At 48.2% G+C, this 21,845-nt stretch overlaps 1 protein-coding gene across 2 annotated transcripts in view; it reads left to right on the plus strand.

Annotated features, from left to right (window-relative positions):
• LOC119958362 (mitogen-activated protein kinase kinase kinase 13-like) overlaps positions 1–21,845 on the plus strand; it is a 181,259-nt gene that overhangs the window by 96,037 nt on the left and 63,377 nt on the right. For both annotated transcript variants that reach the window (XM_038786836.1, XM_038786831.1), the window contains exons 5-8: positions 222–380; positions 1,186–1,344; positions 19,217–19,325; positions 21,064–21,173. In XM_038786836.1, the coding sequence (XP_038642764.1) occupies positions 222–380; positions 1,186–1,344; positions 19,217–19,325; positions 21,064–21,173 (537 nt within the window). The remainder of the gene's footprint in view (positions 1–221; positions 381–1,185; positions 1,345–19,216; positions 19,326–21,063; positions 21,174–21,845) is intronic.

The raw sequence follows: 21,845 nt of genomic DNA on the forward strand, positions 1-21,845 counted from the left end.
TCCTACATTATGGTGGCCCCTCACAGGGTGCCAGTGATTATCCATTGTCCCAGGAAGAGGACCATGTTTAGAAGGAAGGTGGACAGATTGGAAGATTTTTAAACAGAACCTGCTTGAGTGAGCTGTAACAGTGGTGTGCTGATTGACAGCTTTATGTGCCCCGGCTTTAGGAGGTGCTGCAGATCAGTTTAACGGGCTTTGGCCCCTCTCTCCTGTTTCAGTGTGCTGGTTACCCACGACGACACTGTGAAGATCTCCGACTTTGGTACCTCCAAGGAGCTAAGCGACAAGAGCACCAAGATGTCCTTCGCTGGCACTGTGGCCTGGATGGCCCCCGAGGTGATTCGCAATGAGCCTGTGTCTGAGAAAGTGGACATTTGGTGAGTAATGAACAGAACTGGAAGTAAAGGTGGCGGCTTAACTCCTCATTCACCATTGGTTGAATAGTGACCTATATCTGACTAGAAAGTTAAGCATGCCAAATTCAACGAAAATCAAAAATCTGTTTTTCTTAGTGAGTGAAATTTTGGAAGGATGAGACAGGGCAGCAAGAAACAGATTACTTTCCCATCATTGAAGGGTGCAGGAAGAAGGACCATAGTTACAGGATTAAATCTCGGAGATTTGGGACAGAGAACAGGATTAAAGTCTTTACACAGAGGGTTGGGAGGATGTGGAATTCACTTCCAGCGTAAATGGTTGTGACAGAGAATATGTCACGGTTAGATTGGCAAAATGGATGAAGGAATAGTGGTACAGAGTGGGTTGTCATGAGAGTAGGGATTAGATTGCTCTTTGGACGAATGATCTGTTTCCACGTTGTGCTATCTGTGAATTTCCATGTTCCCATGTGGGGCAAATTTCGGGGAAGGGCTGAACTATGGCCCCTTGATATTTGAATACATTGATCTCAAAGGACAAATCAGTCCAGGCTGGATTGGAATGCAAACGCCACTGAAAAATACCAGTGTCTGTCCCACTGATCCACCATGTCCCTTTGCCTTTAATTCGAACTGAGATTTACAGCAAATACCATTTGTAGCAGGGCCGATACCAGTATTATCACAGATTCACCTGCACACACAGACGATGAGCTACTCTGTCAATTTATTTACATTGATGCCTCTGCTTGTGGTGCAGTTAGAATTTCTCCTGTTATTATGTTTGTCTCTCACTCCACTACAGGTCATTCGGGGTAGTGTTATGGGAGTTATTGACCGGAGAGGTGCCCTACAAGGACGTGGATTCTTCCGCTATCATCTGGGGTGTGGGAAGTAACAGCCTGCACCTACCTGTCCCATCCACCTGTCCTGACGGCTTCAAGATCCTCATGAAGCAAACCTGGTGAGAATCACTAGATATACCCCTCTCGTGCTTTTAAAAATAAATTTAGAGTACCCAATTCTCTTTTTTCTCAATTAAGGGGCAATTTACGTGGCCAATCCACCTACCCTGCACATCTTTGTGTTGTGGGGGTGAGAACCACGCAGACACGGGGAGAATGAGCAAACACCACACGGACAGTGACCCGGGGCCGGGATTGAACCCAGGTCCTCAGCGTCGCAAGGCAGCAGTGCTAACCACTGCGCCACCGTGCTGCCCTTAACCCTTCTCTTGCTGATGGTTCTCATACACAACCAATGGAAGGGAACTCTGTTTTGGCACCACCCCTCATGAGAGACTAGGGAGGAGGGTGAGAGAGAGAGCTAGTGGGGGAGGGAGGATGGGGGAGGAAGGATGACAGAGAGAACCAGGAGTGGAGAGAGAGTGGAGGGTGGGGAGAACAGAGACGTGGGGTATGGGGGGAGAATGAGTGGGAGCAGGCAGAGAGGGGGGAGGGAGAGAGGAAACAAACTGGAGGGGGAGTGATCAAGAGAGTCAGGGAGGACGGATGGAGGGGGAGCAAGGGAATAGGAGAGGGGGAGAGAGAAAGTGGCCAGGTAAGAGAGAGAGTAAAAAAGAGAGCCAGTCTGGAGAGAAAGAGAACGAATGGAGAGAGAGAGCCCAGGGGAAGAGGGAGGGAGGGAGTTTGGGGGGAAAAGAGAGAGAGAGTCGGGTGAGAGGGAGCAGACACCAGGGGAGAGAGAATAAGACAACGGGGGTGAGGGAGAGAGTGAGAGCTGGGGTGCGGGGGTTTGTGGGGGGAGAGGAAGAGAGAGTGTGGGGAGAGGGACAATCATGACGGTGAGGGAAAATGAGTAGAGAGCCATCGAGAGATGCAGATAGATAGACCAATAGACAGACACAGAGACAGACACAGAGAGAGAGGCATGTGTGTGCTCGTGGACCTGCTCTGTGAGTCTCTTTTGGACAGGTGCAGCCTGGTGTAGCTGTCTGGGCCACACTGAGCAAAGATGAAGTGCATTCACACATGAGAGAAGGGAGGCATAGAAAATAGGAGCAGGAGTCGGCCAGTCTTCCTCCTAGAGCCTGTCCTGCCATTCAATATGATCATGTCTGATCTTCTATCTCAACACCTTTCTCCTGCTCCCTCCCCATACCCCTTAATGTCTTGAGTGTCTAGAAATCTATGTATTTCCCTCTTATACATGTTCAGTGACTTGGCCACCATAGCCTTATATGGGAGAGAATTCCACAGATTCACCCCCTCTGAGTGAAGAAATGTTGCTTCACCTCAGTTCTCAATGGCCTACCCTGTATCCTGACACTGTGCCCCTCGTTCTAGACTCTCCAGCCAGAGAAAACAACATCCCCACATCCAGTCTATGCAGCCCTATCACAATTTTATACATTTCAAGATGATCCCCTCTGATTTTACTAAATTCCAGCGAATACAGGCCCAGTCGACCCAATCTCTCCTCATACGACAACCCGTCCATCCCAGGAATCAATCTGATGAAACTTCTCTACTCTCCATCTATGGCAAGTATATTCTTTCTTTGATAAGAAGACACAGTTTTCCAGATGTAGTCTCAACAAGCTCTGGACAGCTGCAGTAAGACCTTGCTCCTGTACTCAAATCCTCTTGCAGTGAAGGCCAACATACTATTTACGTTCCAAATTGCTTGCTGCACCTGCATGCTTGCTTTCAGTGACTAATGTACAAGGGCACCCAGATCTCTTTGTACATCAACATAAGTATTTTATTACAAACATGTATCAAAACAGGTTACAGCGAATAAACACCCTGGGAAACATACTTCCCAGCAGTCAACTATACAGTCTGTACGGATTTTTCCCCTTTTTCACCCCGCCTCCCCTACAACGAACAGCTCCTCAAACACGGTCACAAACGTCCCCCACCTTTTCTCAAACCCCCCCTGAAGAGTCCCTTAACTCATACTTTATCTTCTCCAACCACAGGAAGTCGTACAGGTCACCCAATCAAACCGCTACCCCTGGAGGCGATGCCGACCGCCACTCCAGTAAAATCTGCCTCCGTGCAATCAGAGAGGCGAAGGCCAAGGCATCGGCCTTCCTCCCCTCCATGAGCTCCGGCTTCTCTAAAACCCCAAATATCGCCACCAAAGGGTCCACTTCCTCCTCCACTATCCTGGCTAAGACCGCGAACACTCCTGCTCAGAATCTTCCCAATTTTTCACAACCCCAAAACATGTGTGGGTGATTCGCTGCCCCCCGCCCACACCTCTCACACTCATCTGCTACCCCCTGAAAGAACCCACTCATCTCGCCTGAGTCATATGCACCCTGTGCACCACCTTAAACTGTATCAGGCTCATCCTTGCACAAGAGGTGGTCCCGTTTACCCTACGCAGTGCCTCACTCCATACTCCCCAATTGATCTCCCCTCCCAACGCTGCTTCCCATTTCCCCTTGATCTTCACAAATGAAAACATGGTGGCATGATGTCATTGCTATCACTTAGACATGGTTGAGAGAGGGGCAGGATTGGTAGCTCACTATTCCAGAATCTTCACGTGAAACAGGGAAGGAAGTAAAAGAGGGGAAGTTGTTGCAATTTTGATCAGGGATTCAATTACAGCTGTGAGGCTGTAAGGAGGGATAATATCTTAGCAGGCTCTTCAACTGAAGCCATATGGATAGAACTTACAAACCAAGAAAGAGCAATCACATTGCAGGGAGTGTTCTATAGGCCCCCTAACAGTCAGAGAAATAGAAGAGCAGATATGTAGGCAAATTTCAGAGAAGTGTAAAAGTAATAGGGTAGTGATAGTGGGGGTTTCAATTTCCCCAACATTAACTGGTGTAGTCATAGGGTGAAAGGTTTAGAGGGAGTGAAATTCTTAAAATGCATCCAGGAGAACTTTTTAAGCCAGTGTGTAGAAGGTCCTACAAGTGAGGGCGAGGTCCTGTACTTAATTTTAGGTAACGAAGCTGGGCAAGTGGTCGAAGTATCATTGGGGGAGCATTTTTCAGACAGTGAACATAACTTCATTAGATTCAAGATTGTTATGGAAAAGGACAAGGATGGGCCTGTAATCAAAATTCTAAACTGGGAGAATGCCTATTTTATTGAGATCAGATATGGTTTGGCCAGAGTGGACTGGGAGCAGGTAAATCTGTGACAGAACAGTGGGACGCATTCAAGAAGGAAATAGTGAGCGTATAGGGCCAGCATGTTCCAATCATGAAAAAGGATGAGACCAACAAATCCAGTGAACCCTGGGTAGTGAGAGACATACAGCATTGGATCAGGAGGGGAGCGTATGACAGATATCGAGGACTCAAAACAGCAGAATCCCTAGAAGCATATAGAATGTGTAAGAGGGAACTTAAAAATAAAATTAGAAGAGCAAAAAGCGGACATGAAAGGATACTGGCAGGTAAAATAAAGAAAAATTCTGAGTTGTTTTACAAGTACATTAAGGGTAAAAGGATAATTAGGGAAAGAGTAGGACCATTAAGGACCACAGTGGTAATTTGTGTAAGGAGACAGAGGATGTAGGTAGGGTTCCAAATGAATACTTTTGTGTTGGTGTTCATTCGTGAGAGGAACAGTGTAGGTACAGAAATCAGGGAGAAGGACTGTGATAAAATTCAGAATATTAACAGAGACAAAGAGGAGGTTCTGAGTGGTCTGGTAGGCTTAAACATAGACAAATCTCCAGGGCCAGGTGAAATGTATCCCAGACTGTTGAGTGAGGGAAGGAAGGAAATAGCAAGGACACTGTCAATAATTTTCAAAACCGCTCTGGCCACAGGAGAGGTGGCGGAGGTCTGGAGGATAACCATTATTGTACCGTTATTGAAGAAAGGAGGAAGGGATAAACCAGGAAACTGCAGGCCAGTTAGTCTAACCTCAGTGGTGGGGGAACTATTGGAAGCAATTCTGAGAGTCAGGATTAAGCTGCATTTGGAGAGGCAGCGATTAATCAAGAACAGTCAGCATGGTTATGTTAAGGGGAGTTCATGTCTGACCAACTTGATTACATTTTTTGAAGAGGTGACCAGGTGTGTAGATGAGGGAAATACATTTGACGTAGTCTACTTGGACCTCAGCAAAGTCCCCCATTGGAGACCGATAGGAGACCAACAGTGAAGGTAAGAACCCATGGGATCCAAGGAAATATGGCAAATTGGATCCAGAATTGGCTGAGTGGCAGGAAGCAGAGGGTGATAAGTCAAGGGGTGTTTTTCTGACTGGAAGCCTGTATTCAGTAGGGTCGCATGGGGATCAGTGTTGGGGCCTTTGCTTTTTTGTGGTTTATACAAATGATTTAGACATGAATGTAGGAGGGTTGATCTGTAAGTTCGTGGATGATCCGAAAATTGGTGGGGTGGTAAATAGTGAGGAGAGCACCCTTTGATTACAGGAGGATAATAGATGGGCTGATCAATGGCAAATGGAATTCAATCCGGATAAGTATGAGGTATGCACTGGGGCAGGACAAACAAGGCAAGTGAATACATGATAAATGGCAGGACCCTGGGAAGCACCGAGGATCAGCAAGATCTTGATTTGCATGTACACCGGTCCCTTCAGGTAGCAGTGCAGATGGATACAGTGGTTAAGAAGGCATATGGTATATTTGCCTTTATTAGCCGAGGCATAGAGGTTAAACGCAGGGGGATTATGCTGGAACTGTATAAAATGTTGGTTAGGCCACCACAGCTAGAGTATTGTGTGCAGTCCTGGAATACACATAGGAGGGATGTGATGGCACTGGAAAGGGTCTCGAGGAGATTTACCAGGATGTTGCCTGGGCTGGAGAGTTTTAGCTGTGAAACGAGATTGGATAGACTGGGGCTGTCTTCCTTGAAGCAGAGGAAACTGAGGAGGCAACATGATTGAGATGTATAAAATTATGAGGGGATAGATAGAGTAGACAGAAAGAAACGGTTCCCCTTGGCAGAGGGATCAGTGACCAAGAGCATCGATTTAAGCAAGAAGTTCAGAGGAGGGGATCTGAGGAAAACCTTTTTCACTCGGAGGGTGCTGGGAGTCTGGAACACACTGCCAGAAAGGTGGTGGAGGCAGCGACCCTCATAACATTTAAGAAGTATTTAGAACATAGAACATAGAACAGTACAGCACAGAACAGGCCCTTCGGCCCTCGATGTTGTGCCGAGCAATGATCACCCTACTCAAACCCATGTATCCACCTATACCCGTAACCCAACAATTCCCCCTAACCTTACTTTTTAGGACACTACGGGCAATTTAGCATGGCCAATCCACCTAACCCGCACATCTTTGGACTGTGGGAGAAAACCGGAGCACCCGGAGAAAACCCACGCACACACGGGGAGGATGTGCAGACTCCGCATAGACAATGACCCAGCCGGGAACCGAACCTGGGACCCTGGAGCTGTGAAGCATTTATGCTAACCACCATGCTACCGTTCTTGCAATGCCAAGGCACACAAGGCAATGGCTGATGTGCTAGAATAGCTGGGTGGTTGTTTTTGACCAACGCAGATGCGATAGGCCAAAGGGCCTTTTCTGTGCCATAGACCTCTATGACCTGTCCACGTTATACTGCATCTGCCATGTATTTGCCCACCCACTCAACTTGTCTAAATCGCCTTGAAGCCTCTTTACATCCTCCTCACCACTCAGAGAACATAGAACAGTACAGCACAGAACAGGCCCTTCGGCCCTCGATGTTGTGCCGAGCAATGATCACCCTACTCAAACCCACGTATCCACTTATCATATTCCCACATCAGCAATCTTGGAAATATTACATCAAATTCCCTCATCCAAATCATTGATATATATCATGAATAGCTGGGACCCAAGAACTGATCCCTGCGGTACCCCACCTGCCACTCCAAAAAAGACTCATTTATTCCTACTCCCTGTTTTTGTGTGATAACCAATTCTCAATCCATGCCAACATATCACCCTAAATCCCAAGTGCTTTAATTTTCCACACCAATGTCTTATGTGAGACTTTATTAAAAGCTTTTTGAAAATCCAAACCAACCACGTCCACTGGCTCTCCCTTATCTATTCTACTAGTTACTTCCTCAAAAAAACTCCAGTTGGTTTGTCAATCGTAATCGCACTATCATAAATCCATGTTGACTGTCCAATCCCGTTGATATTTTCTAAGTGTCTTGTTATCACATCCTTTATAATTGACTATACCATTTTCCCTAGTACTGATGTCAAGCTAACTGGTCTGAAATTCCCTTGTTTTCTCCCTCCTTCCTTTTTCAAATAGCTGGATTATATTTGCCACCCTCCAATATGTTGGGTCTGTTTCAGAATCTATAGAATTTTGGAAGATGACAGGGCATCCACTGTTTCCATGGTCACCCTTTAGTACCCTGGGATATAGATTATCAGAACGTGGGGATTTATCAGCTATCGGACTGTAAGGGACCTACTTTTGTCTTCATTAACCTTTATCTTTTTACATACTTAAAGAAGCTTTGACAGTCCACTTTGATGTTCCTTGCAAGTTTACTCTCAAACGTTATTTTTACCGCCAATCAATACAAACAAACAAATTAGGAACAGGAGTTGGCCGCACGGCCCCTCGAGCCCACTCTGCCATTCAATAAGATCATAGCTGATCTGATTGTAATTTCAACTCCACACCCCTGTGTAACCCCTGATAACCTTTCACCTTCTTGTTAATCAAAAAAAAATCTAGCTCTTCCTTAAAAATATTCAAAGATTCTGCTCCAGGAAACATTTCTCCTCATCTCTTTCTTAAATGAGAGACCCCTTGGGTGGGATTCGCAGAGCCTCTGAAGCAAAATCGAGCTCGGCAGGGGGGGCGTGTAATGGGCGTCAGACCCGTGATCGGGTCTGACGCCTTCCCGCGATTCTCCGCGGACCGGAGAAATGGCACCAGTTGCGCATGCGATGTCATCGCGGTGCTGGTCGGGGGCAATTGAAAGAGGCCCCCACACCAATTCTCAGCCGGCAGCTGGCCGTCAGCGTGGTTCACTCATGGTTCCACCCGGCAGGCGGCTGCGAACACAGTCCATGGCCGCCTTGGTGGTTGGGGGGGGGGGGGGGGGCCTCCAGGATGGACGGTTCGCGATCAGGGGCCACCGATTGGTGGGCGGGCGCGATCTTGGGGTGGCCTATATTGTTGGGGCCGGCTTGCTATGTGGGTCCGCCACGTTGCGCGGGGCCGCCGCAGTCGGCCACCGCGTGCATGTGCGGATCTGCGGATCGGCAGCCGGAGCTGCGTGGACTACTCCGGGGCCCTGCAAGCCCCCTTCAAAACAGAGAATCACTCTGGACTTTCAGCACAGTGGGCTATACAGCTGGCTTGCAATGCAGAACAATGCCAGCATCGCAGGTTCAATTCCCGTACCAGCCTCCCTGAACAGGCGCCGGAATGAGGTGACTAGCGGCTTTTCACAGTAACTTCATTGAAGCCTACTTGTGACAATAAGCGATTATTATTATTATTAGGAAAGTCCAAAGTGATTTGCATCCGTTTTCTCGCAGGCGTGGGAACGCAGCCCCATTTTGAGAGAATTCCGCCACTTATTTTTAAATCATGACCCCTAATTCTAGATTGTCTGATTATTCTGATTCATGCAATAGGACACGCAGATTCCCCTTGGTCCTCTCAATCTTTGGGCTTGCTACCATTTCTATACACAATATAATACTCCTCTTTGGATCCAATATTATCAGTAATTTCTTTTGTTAGCCATAGTGGTGTCACTGTTCCTGTTGTGGGGTTGGATTCTCCGGGAGTCGGCGGGGCAGAAACCGCGCAGTGGAGTGGCGGGAACCACTCCAGCGTCGGGTCGCCCCAAAGGTGTGGAATCCTCTGCACCTTCAAGGGCTAGGCCGGTGCCGGAGTAGTTTGCGCCCCGCCGGCTGGCGTGGAAGTCCTTTGGCGCCACGCCAGCCGGGGCCGAAGGGACTCCGCCTGCTGGCACAGGTCCGCGCATGCGCGGGAGCGTCAGCGACTGCTGATGTCATCCACGTGCATGCGCGGGGGGGGGGGGGGTTCACCTTCGCGCCAGCCATCGCGGAAGTTTACATGGCCGGCGCGGAGGAATAAAGTGCCCCCACGGCACAGGCCCGCTCGCAGATCGGTGGGCCCCAATCGAGGGCCAGGCCACCGTGGGGGCATCCCGGGGCCAGATCGCCCCACGCCCCCCCCCAGGACCCCGGATCCCGCCCGCACCGTCAGATCCCGCCGGACAAGGGACCTACTCCAATCTACGCCGGCGGGACCTGCATGGAATGGGCGGGACTTCGGCCCATCACAGGCCGGAGAATTGCCGGGGAGGCCGCTACGAGTGGCCGCCGACCGGCGCGATGCGATTCCCGCCCCTGCCAAATCTCTGGCGACGGAGAGCTCGGCAGTCAGCGGGGGCGGGATTCACGGCGCCCCCCCCCCCCCCCCCCCCCCCCCCCCCGGTTTGGGGGGGGGGGGGGGGGGGGGGGGTCGGAGAATCCCGCCCGTGTTCTTTCACCAGGAAGGAATGTATAACTCTAGCCATTCATTCGTTCCTTAAATATCAGCCATTGCTCATCCACCTTTTACAAAGTCCCCCAATCTATCGTAGCCAACTCCCTGTCATACATTTTCAGATACCTTGGCTTAGATTTAGGCCCATAGTTTTGGATTGTACTATTTCACTTTCCATCATAATGAAGAATTCTATCGTGTTATTGATACTCTTCCCAAATGGACCCCACACAACAAGATTATCAAGTAACTTTCTCATAACACAATACCAAATCTGTGATCACCTCTTTCCTGTTGGTTCCTTGATGTACTCTCATTTTCAAAGCCAGGATCGCGACCCATGGTTGGTCACGGGTGGGTGTCAGGATGGTCACGGGTCCATGCGCGCGGCATTCCCGATCGTGGGAAGTAGTGTCTTTTGGCGCGATCAGCTTTTAGAAATGCCAGCCGCGACCAGCTTTCAGAATGCGGGCCCAGAGCCCAGCGGGGCAGGCGCCTCCTCCTGACGTCAGTGCGCTGACCCAGGAGCAGATGTTTTTTTAAAGGAGTGACGGCAGATCACGCTGACATCACGTGCTCGGGGCATGAGAGAGATTCCTCCATTTTGCCGCTGCTAGCAGTGCTGGGGTGAACTCCAGGGCCTCTGGTGAACAACCCATGAAGAAGAAGCTGAAATCAGGAATAAAGCAGCATAAAGATGATTACTTGACGTGTGGGTTTATTAATTGTGCCACTGCAAATCAGGATTCAAAGTTTATATGTGCTAAAAGCAATGAAGCACAGGCAAATGAAAGTTTAAAACCCTCAAATCTTCAAATACAGTTGAAGACTAAGCATGGCGAGTTCGAAGAAAAACCTCTTGATTTCTTTCAATGGTGGGTCCTGAAGGTCAGCCAGCCTGGGTCCCGAAGGATGGCTAAATATTAAAATTGGGTCCTGGGCAAAAAAGTTTGGAAAGCACTGCTATAGACAACTCCCACTAATACTTTCCACCCTTTGTTGCTTGTTAGTTCCACCTAGACTGATTCTACATCTACATGATGAGGCGCTGTTGGCCATCAGCAGCAGCAGAATTGTATTCAACCACAATGTGCAACTTCATGGCCAGGCATATCCCCCACTCTGCCTTTACCACCAAGCCAGGGGATCAACCCTGGCTCAATTAAGAGTGTAGGAGAGCATGCCTGGAGCAACATCGGACATACCAAAAGACGAGGTGTCAACCTGGTTAAGCTTCAATACAGGACTACTTGTGTGGCAAACAGCATAAGCAGCAAGTAATAGACAGAGCTAAGCGTTTTCACAACCAACGCATCAGATCTAAGCTCTGCAGTCCTGACACATCCAACCGTGAATGGTGGTGGACTATTAAACAACTCGCTGGAGGAGGAGGCTCCACAAATATCCCCACCCTCAATGATGGAGGAGCCCAGCAAAAATGTTCAAAAGACGAGGCTGAGGCATTCTCAACAATCTTCAGCCAGAAGTGGCGAGTGGATGATCCACCTCGCTCCGGAGATTCCCAACATCACAAATGTCAATCTTCAACCAATACGATTTACTCCACGTGGTATCAAGAAACAGTTGAAGGCACTGGATTATGCCCCGGCTATGGGTTCTGACAATATCCCAGCAATAATACTGAAGACTTGTGCTCCAGAACTTGCCTCACCCCTGGTCAAGCTGTTCCAGTACAGCTGCAACCCGGCAATGTGGAAAATCGCTCAGGTGTGTCCTGTACACAAGAAATAGGACAAATCCAACCCAGGAGTTCCTCAGGGTAGTGTCCTAGGCCCAACTACCTTCAACTGCTTCATCAATGACCTCCCTTCCATCATAAGATCAGAAGTGGGGATGTTGCGGATGACTGCACAATGTTCAGCACCGTTTAGGACAGCACGGTGGCGCAGTGGATAGCACTGCTGCTTCATGGCACTGTGGTCCCAGGTTTGATCCCGGCTCTGGGCCACTGTCCATGTGGAGTTTGCACATTCTCCCCGTGTCTGTGTGGGTTTCACCACCACAACCCAAAGATGTGCAGGGGAGGTGGATTGGCCACGCTAAATTGTCCCTTAATTGGAAGAAAATAATTGCATACTCTAAATTTATAAGAAGAAAATGTTCAACATTGTTCATGACTGCTGAGATAATGAAGCAGTCCATGTCCAAATGCAGCTAGACCTGGACAATATCCAGGTTTGGGCTGACAAGTGGCAAGTTACATTCGCGCCACACAAGTGCCAGGCAATGACCATCTCCTACAAGAAAGGATCTAACAATCGGCTCTTGACATTCAATTGCATTACCATCGCTGAATCCCCCACAATCAATCCTGGGGTTACCATTGATCAGAAACTGAACTGGACGAGTCACATTAATACTGTGCCTACCAGGGCAGGTCAAAGGCTAGGAATCCTACGGTGAGTAACTCATCTCCTGACCTCCAAAAGCCTGTCCACCATCTACAAGACACAAGTCAGGAGGGTAATGGAATATTCTTCACCTACCTGTATGAGTGCAGCTCCAACAACACTCAAGAAGCTTGACATCCAGCACAAAGCAGCCTGCTTGATTGCTCCCCATTCCACAAACATTCACTCCCTCCACCACCGATGAACTTAAGCAACACCGTCCTAACCCACAACCACTACCAATTAGAAGGACGAGAGCAGCAGATACCTGGGACCCCCACCACCTGGAGGTTCCCCTGCAAGTCACTCACCACCCTGACTTGGAAATATATCACCATTCCTTCACTGTCGCTGGGACAAAATTCTGGCATTCCCTCACAGCACAGTGGTGTATCTATACCTCAACGACTGCTGCCGTTCAAGAAGGCAACTCACCACAATCTTTGAAGGGCAATTAGGGATGGGAAGCAGGGTGGTGCAGTGGTCAGCATTGCTGCCTCACGGCACCAAGGTCCCAGGTTTGATCCCGGCTCTGGGTCACTGTCCGTGTGGAGTTTGCACATTCTTCCCATGTTTGCATGGGTTTCGCCCCACAACCCAAAGATATGCAGTGTAGGTGGATTGGCCACGCTAAACTGCCCCTTAATCGGAAAAAATTAATTGGGTACTCTAAATTATTTTTTAAAAAGGGATGGGCAATAAACGCTGGCCTAACCAGCGATGCCCACATCTCGTAAATGGATTTAAAAAAAAATTCTGAGCCAATATCTTCTCTCACTAGTGCACTGATTTCATCCTTAATTAACAACACCTATCCACCTCCTTTTCTTTTTGCCTGCTCCTCCTAAATATCAAATACACTTGAATATTCAGTTCCCAGCCATGGTCACTCTGCAACCATGTCTCCGTAATCGCAATCAAGTCGTACCTGTTTACATGTATTTGCACTATTAATTTGTCTACCTTATTGTGAATGCTCCATGCACTCAGATATAGTGCCTTTTGATTTGTCTTTAAAAAAATTTTGCACATCTCTTTTTGTACTCTGGCCCTATTTGCTGCTAACCATTTTTTCCTCTGCCTTCTACTTTTGCTTTTTACTTTTCTTCCTTTCATTTCTGTCTTTATATTACTTTCTTGCATCTCCCTGCTCAGATTCCCACCCCACTGCCATTTTAGTTAAATCCCTCCCCCACAGTCCTCCTGGGGTGCAACCTGTCGAACTTGTACAGGACCAACCTTCTCCAGAATCAGTCCCAATACCTCCGGAATCTAAACTGCTCACTTCGATGCCATTTCTCCAGTTACACATTCATCTTCCATTCCTGATTTCATTAGCACGTGGCATTGGGAATAATCCTAAGATTACTACCATTGAGGTCCTGCCTTTTAATTTATTTCCTAGCTCCCTATATTCTGCTTCCAACACCTCATCCCTGTTTTTACCCATGTCAGTGATACCTATGACTACAGCCTCTGGCTGTTCCCCCTCTTCCTTCAGAATGTCCTGCAGCTACTCCGTGACATCCTTGACCCTGGCACCAAGGAGGCAACATACCATCCTGTTGTCACGTCTGCGGCCGCAGAGGGGCTCATGGTGTCACAGATTTAGCTCTTGCTGCATTCCCCTGAGAACTTATCTCGCCCAGTTGTATCCAAAATGGAAAATCTGTTAGAGAGAAAGGTGGATACAGGGGACTCCTGCACTACCACCTTGGTGCTTTTATGCTGTCTGGAAGTCACCCACTCCATTTCTGCCTGTGCACTCTTCATCTGCAAAGTGACCACATCATTGTCTGACTATCCACGAAGATCTCAGCCTTGTGGATGTTCCACAGTGACTCCAGCCACAGCTCCAGATCAAAAATGTGGATTTTGGGTAGCTGCAGCTGTTCCTGCACATGTGGTCGCCCTGGATACTCGGGGCTGGATTCTCTGCTGTCGGGATGCTCCATTTTGCTGGCAGCCCGAGCGTTTCCCGACGGCGTGGGGCTGCCCCACAATGGGAAACCCCAGTGACTAGCGATGAAATGGAGCATCCTGCCGGCATGCTGAACCAGAAATCTGGCAAGGCGGGATGGAGAATCCAGCCCTTGAAGTGTCCCTGAATTCCCACATTGTGTAGGAGGAGTATTCCACATGGCCGAGTTGCCCTGCCGTGACTTAATTACTCCCTTTACTTTTCTTTCTCTAGTTTAAAGAATATTAAATATATAATAGGAACCTTAAGTTACAACTTATACTTTAAATACTACTTCATATAAATTAAAGACCAATTTTTACTTTAAAGACTGGAGAGTAGAAATTCTCACCAGCTCCTACTTACCAAGGCCAGCTGCTCCTCAAGCTTGTTCCCGATCCCACTAAATGGACCTTTGTTTCCCCTGTGATGCCACTCTTGGACCATTTCAAAAATCACCCCTCTGATGCAGCTTTTCAACTCCAATCAGCTCCTTCCCCTGTCGCATACTCTGTGCTTATTCGAACACTGTCTGCTGAACATCTGTGTACATCACTGCCCTACAGTGGCTAATTGTGGGTACTGCAATAGAGCTATAAGCAGTAACATAGGGAACATGAGCAGTATAACTGATTTGCCACTTCCTATTACGGCCACAAACATGGCCACTTGAGTAAGTTGTCAAAGGTCAGCGAGCCCATCTGTCCATCTCTCCCTTTCTCTCTCTCTTTCTCTTTCTCTCTTTTTCTCTCTCTCTTTCTTTCTCTCTCTCTCTTTGTCTCTCTCTTTCTTTGACTCTCTTTTTATGTCTCTTTCTTTGTCTCTCTCGCTTTCTTTTTGTCTCTCTCTCTTTCCATCTTTTGCTCTCTGGCTCTCTCTCTTTCTTTTTTAAAATAGATTTAGAGTATCCAATTATTTTTTTTCCAATTAAGGGGCAATTTAGTGTGGCCAATCCACCTAACCTGCACATCTTTGGGTTATGGGGGTGAAACCCACGCAGACATGGGGAGAATGTTGGCCCTCTCTCTTCCTCTCCTCTCTTTCTATCTCTCTCCTTCTCTCCAGTGCAGTACAGTGGGAGATGTAAAAGACCCCGTGGTGCTATTCTGAAGAAGAATAGCGAGTTCCTTTTGGTGATTTGGCCAATATTTGTCTTTTAACCAACACCATTTACTAAGGTTAACTGCAATTTATTGTTTGCAAATTGTAATATTTCCCTATATAACAACAGTAAATATATTATCGTGTTCCAATGGCTATAAAGTGCTCCTGAGGGTATCAACGGCAATATTAAAAATTGTAATTTTGTCTTTCCATTCCTCTCCCTCTTGCTCTCTCTCTATTTATCTCTTTCTCTCTCACTCTTTCTTTCTTCCTCTCTCTCACACTCCCTCCCTGTTCTGCACTCTCTCCTCTCTGACTTTGAAGTAATTACAGTAAGAAGTCTTACAACACCAGGTTAAAGTCCAACAGGTTTGTTTTGAATCACTAGCTTTCGGAGCACAGCTCCTTCCTCAGGTGAATGAAGAGGTAGGTTCCAGAAACATATATATCGACAAAGTCAAAAATGCAAGACGATACTGTGAATGCGAGTCTTTGCAGGTAATTAAGTCTTTACAAGTCCAAATGGAGCAACTGGAGAGAGGGATAATCACAGGTTAAAGAGGTGTGAATTGTCTCAAGCCAGGACTGTTGGTAGGATTTCGCAAGCCCAGACCAGATGGTGGGGGGGGGGGGGGGGGGGGGGGGGGTGAATGTAATGCGCCACGAATCCATACTCATACTCATGTGTGCGGAACTTGGCTATAAGTTTCTCCTCGGCGATTCTGCATTGTCACGCGCCTTGAAGAACACTTACCTGAAGATCAGAGGCTGAATGTCCTTGACTGCTGAAGTGCTCCCCAACTGGAAGGGAACATTCCTGCCTGGTGATTGTCGCGCGAGGTCCGTTCATTCGTTGTCGCAGCATCTGCATGGTCTCGCCAATGTACCACGCTTCGGGACATCCTTTCCTGCAGCGTATGAGGTAGACAACATTGGCCGAGTCGCACAGGTATGTACCACGTACCTGATGGGTGGTGTTCTCACGTGTAATGGTGGTACCCATGTCGATGACCTGGCACGTTTTGCATAGATTGCCATGGCAGCTTTGTGTGGTGTCGTGGTCGCTGTTCTGAAGGCTGGGTAGTTTGCTGCAAACAATGGTTTGAGGTTGCGCGGTTGTTTGAAGGCAAGAAGTGGGAGTGTTGGGATGACCTTGGCAAGATGTTCGTCTTCATCGATGACTTGTTGAAGGCTGCGAAGAAGATGTCGTAGTTTCTCTTTAAGTGATTGACCACACAATCCTCCTCTTTCCTCCTTCATCCAGTCCTCACCAGCTTCCATTCCGATCCAGTTGTAGCCAAATAATCTGTTGCTATGGCTACTCATCCTGCTCCTTCACTGTTACCCTCTGGTGTACCCCAGATTTATCCTTGCTTACCCCCCCCGCCCCCCCATTTCTGATTTAAATGCTGCTGCTCAGTGACATCATCAGAATGTACATCATGTTCCAAATGTACACTAACCATACTTCATTCTACCAAGGCACCATTTTCTCTCACCGCCCCTAATTAGACATGCAAAATTTCTGAAATATAGTTCTGGATGAGCAGAAATTTTCTCCAACTAATTAGTGAGAAGACCAAAGCCGTTGGGCGGGATTCTCCGCTGGCGAGATGCTCCGTTTTGCCAGCAGCCCGGGGGTTTCCCGACGGCATGGGGCTGCCCCACAATGGGAAACCCCATTGACCGGCCGGCGTAATGGAGCATCCCGCCGGCGTTGTGAGGCAGAAATGTGGGGCAGTGGGTGGAGCATCCCGCCCGTTGTCTTCAGTACCCGTGCCCTATACACTGACTGCATCCCTCTCCCTGGACATTGTCAGAGGCTGAATCCTTTGGCTCTCATTGACCCTAAGATTAGCTTTAAAACACATCCTGTCCACCAGCAGGACCACCTATTTCCATCTGAATTACATAACCTGTTCACTCCCCTTTCTCCATCATTTGCTGCTAAACCCTCATCCAATGCGTTTGGTACTGTAGGCTTGACTATTCCAACATGCACCAGACTGAGCTCATCCTAAACTATGCTATCCGCACCTGAACTTGCATCTCATCTTATTTATTCATCACTCCTGTGCTCAGTGACCTATATTAGCTCTGCAACTTGTTTTTTAAATTCTCCTTTTGTTTAAATCCTTGCATTGGATTAGTTTTGGCACTGGCCTCTGATACATCTCTTGTTTTCATTGCTGTCCTATTGGTGAGCACGGTAGCACAGTGGTTAGCACGGTTGCTTCACAGCGCCAGTGTCCCAGGTTTGATTCCCGGCTTGGGTCACTGTCTGTGCGGAGTCTGCACGTTCTCCCCATGTCTGCGTGGGTTTCTTCCGGGTGCTCCGGTTTCCTCCCACAGTCCAAAGATGTGCAGGTTAGGTGGATTGGCCATGCTAAATTGCTCTTAGTGTCCAGAAAGGTTAGGTGGGGTTACTGGGTTACAGGGATAGGGTGGAGGGGCTGGGATCGAACCTGGGACCTCGGCGCCGTGGGACAGCAGTGCTAACCACTGTGCCACCGTGATGCCCTAGAGTTTGTTTTTACAAATTTAGAGCAGCCAATTATTTTTCTTTTCCAATTAAGGGGCAATTTAGCGTGGCCAATCCACCTAACCAGCACATCTTTGGGTTGTGGGGCGATACCCACGCAGACATGGGGAGAATGTGAAAACTCCACACGGACAGTGACCCAAGGCCGGGATTCGAACCCGGGTCCTCAGTGCCGCAATGCTAACCACTACACCACATGTTGCCCGTGATGCCCTAGAGTTAGCGGACATAATGGGATTTACACCCGCAGCGAATGGATCCAAAAAATCCCCTCCCGTATCTACCTTTCTCTGTATCACTGAGCTCCCTCCCTGTTGTAGATGTCTGGTCAGCTCTCAACAGTGGCTAAGAGACTGGACAAGATGCCATAACTTTTTAAAGGTTTAATTCGTCCCAGGAGTGATAATATAAGAAATTGGGCGTGGTTATTTTGTAAACAAACTTAATTGAAACAAAAGAAAAGGAAATCATATTTAAACTTTTACTTCAGCTGACAGGTGACATCCAGTTTTTTAATTGTAACACAGCAGTTCCCATTAAACAGCACTCCAATTAAACATTTAGCTCTCGTTCCACTTACACAAACATGCAAAGACAATACTTGCATTTACGAAGCAATTTTTCTTCTGTTAGGGATATTTGTTCAGAATCCTTTTCCGAAGCCTGCCTCGGTGACAACTTTCATGACCTCTCTGGTCGATTTCCACAGCCTTCGACATGCAAATGTTCAAAACAGCATTCCTGTCTCTCTCTCTCTTGCTCTCCATCTAAGCTCTGCCCAGCCCCTCAACCAAAGGTTCTCTCCTGAGGTGGCCAGACTGGAATCCATATCGCTGTTTCTCTCCCTCTCCTGGTCACTGTCTCTGTCTCACTATCTGTGTCTTTCTGTATACCTCTGTTTCTATCTCTCTGTATATCTCTTCCTATTTCTCTTTGTATCTCTCTCTTTCTCTGTATCTCTTTCTTTCTCTCACCTCTTCTGCTGTTGTGCACTGGCCCATGCAATTCTATTAAAGTTACCCAGAAAATGCTGCAAATGGTCAGTTGGTTAAGCAGCATCTATGGAGAGAGAAAAACAGAAGTTAACACTTCAGGTTAATATTATGTCACGTCATTGATCTGAAACTTTCAGTTTAGGCAGCCTATTGACCCTGATGGGTGTCGAGCCCCTTAATTTGGTTAGTGGGCACATTGGAAAAGGTTTCAGCAGGGTGAAAGTTGTTTAGGGTTGTTCAGAATGATTGCGGAACAGCAGACAGCTTCCTACAGCAGGCAGAAGAAAAAGAAGAGGGCAAAGTGCCAACCTCTGTAGCCTTGTTCATTGTGGTACTAAACAGGTGCTGCTTTCTGCTTTCAGGCACAGTAAACCTCGCAACCGACCGTCATTCCGGCAGATCCTCCTCCACCTGGACATTGCATCCGCTGACGTGTTGGGCACCCCTCAGGAGACCTACTTTAAATCTCAGGTAATACGTTGGGTTAGAGACTGAGGCCAGCCTGAGAGAACAGACGTCACCCACAGTTTCGCCGTGAATTTAAGGCCGTGAGTTGGGGGACAGCATTGAGGCAATTCAAGGCCCATGGGTGTTGGATGTCAATTCTAGCTCAGTGGGTAACATTTTTGGTTGTGAATTAAAGTTCCATAGAATCCCTACAGTGTAGAAGGAGGCCATTTGGCCTATCGAGTTGACACCAACCCTCTGAAAGAGCACCCAATCTAAGGATACTCCTTAGATACTGTGGAGGCTAGAAATAAAAACAATGATGTAAGCGGTCAATTTCAGCCCTACTTGACCCAGAGTCACAACATAATTGAAATTAATAAATAATTCTTCGAAAACACCCAAAGTCTTTGGCACTTGGCTGCCCAGTAACTACAGTCACCAGGGCCGGGATTCTCCCCTACCTGGCGGGGCGGGGGGGTCCCGGCGTAGCGGAGTGGCGCCAACCACTCCGGCGCGGGCCTAGCCCCCAAAGGTACGGAGAATTCCGCACCTTTGGGAGGCCCGACGCCGGAGTGGTTGGCGCCACGCCGACTGACGGCAAAACCGGCGCCAGCGTCCTTTGCCGCCCGGCGCCGGGGCTGGCCGAAAGGCCTTCGCCGGTTCGCGCATGCGCCGGTGGTGACGTCAGCGGCAGCTGGCGCACCGGTGCATGCTGGGGGATTCTCTTCCGCCTCCGCCATGGTGGAGGCCGTGGCGGCGGCGGAAGAAAAAGAGTGCCCCACACGGCACTGGCCCGCCCGCCGATCGGTGGGCCCCGATCGCGGGTCTGGCCACCGTGGGGGCACCCCCCAGGGTCCGATCGCCCCGCGCCCCCCCCCCCCCAGGACCCCGCGGGCCCGCTCGCGCCGCCAATCCCGCCGCCACCAGAGTTGGTTGAAACCACGACGGCGGGAGAGGCCTCTCAGCGGCGGGACTTCGGCCCATCGTGGGCCGGAGAATCGCCGCAGGGGGCATGCCGATCGGCGGGGCGTGATTCCCGCCCCCGCCAATTCCCGGGTGGCGGAGAATTTCTGCCACGGCGGGGGCGGGATTTTCGCTGGCCCCAGGCGATTCTCCGACCCTGCGGGGGGGGGGGGTCGGAGAATTTCGCCCCAGGTTTGTAAAATTTAAACACAATTAACTTTATTAAGAACAAGAACTATAATTAAATATGCAGAAGGTAAAACAGATTGCCTATTAACTAATAATTAAATCGACACACCCTTACAACAGACAAAAGAGGGCCGAAAAACTAATGACAAAAGTAAAAAGAAGGCAGCATGGTGGCGCAGTGGTTAGCACTGCTGGCTCACAGAGCCGAGGACCCATGTTCGATCCCAGCCCCGGGTCACTGTCTGTGTGGAGTTTGCACATTCCGCGTCTGCGTGGGTCTTACCCTCACAATCCAAAGATGTGCAGTGTTGGTGGATTGGCCATGCTAAATTGCCCTGAAGGGGTGGAGGTGTGGGCTTTAGTAGGGTGCTCTTTCCAAGGGTCAGTCGAGCAGACCCGATGGGCCGAATGGTCTCCTTCTGCACTGTAAATTCTATGATAAATTCTATGACAGTATCTGATTCATACATGGAGAACAACCACCTTGGATGAGGTACCAGAAATCAGAGAAGAATCTTGAGTGTAAATGTGAAGCTTTTGTTATTGAGTCGCAGTCCTAGAATTAAGGAGGGAACCTCACTTGTAAAAAGAGTGTGTTTGATTTCAGGCTGAATGGAGGGAAGAAGTGAAAAAGCATTTTGAAAAGATAAAGAGTGAAGGAACATGTATCCACCGGTTAGATGAAGAATTAATCAGACGAAGGAGAGAGGAACTAAGGTATGTGCACTCACTCACCTGATTTAATGCAGTATATTCTTTGTAACTTTAACCCTTGGAATGACAATGTTAGGAGGCCCAGGTTCGTTCCTCCCATCATTATCATGTTTATTTTGAAGTATTCTTATTCAACAAATTTTCAACATTTTCATAATACAACACCCAAACAAGCCCAATAACCTCCAAACAAGCCCAATAACCTCCGAACAAGCCCAATAACACCCAAACAAGCCCAATAACCTCCAAACAAGCCCAATAACCTCGAAACAAACCCAATAACACCCAAACAAGCCCAATAACCTCCAAACAAGCCCAATAACCTCCAAACAAGCCCAATAACCTCCAAACAAGCCCAATAACACCCAAACAAGCCCAATAACACCCAAACAAGCCAATAACCCCCAAACAAGCCCAATAACCTCCAAACAAGCACAATAACCCCGTTTGATGGCTAGCTAAGGCCCAAAACCAAACTAAATAAATGCCAATAAACATGTTGGGGAATGTAAGATATGTATGCCGGCGAAAAGGGGGAGGCCACAGTTATTACTACGAAGATGCTCACCTGTAAATATATATGTTAATTTTTGCGTGTTCTTTTTTTTTCTCTCTCTAACAATTTGTAATTTGTTCAATATAAAACATGAAAACTGAATAAAAAACATTTATAAA

Source organism: Scyliorhinus canicula, chromosome 2, assembly GCF_902713615.1.
Source record: "Scyliorhinus canicula chromosome 2, sScyCan1.1, whole genome shotgun sequence".
NCBI classification, from domain to species: domain Eukaryota; kingdom Metazoa; phylum Chordata; class Chondrichthyes; order Carcharhiniformes; family Scyliorhinidae; genus Scyliorhinus; species Scyliorhinus canicula.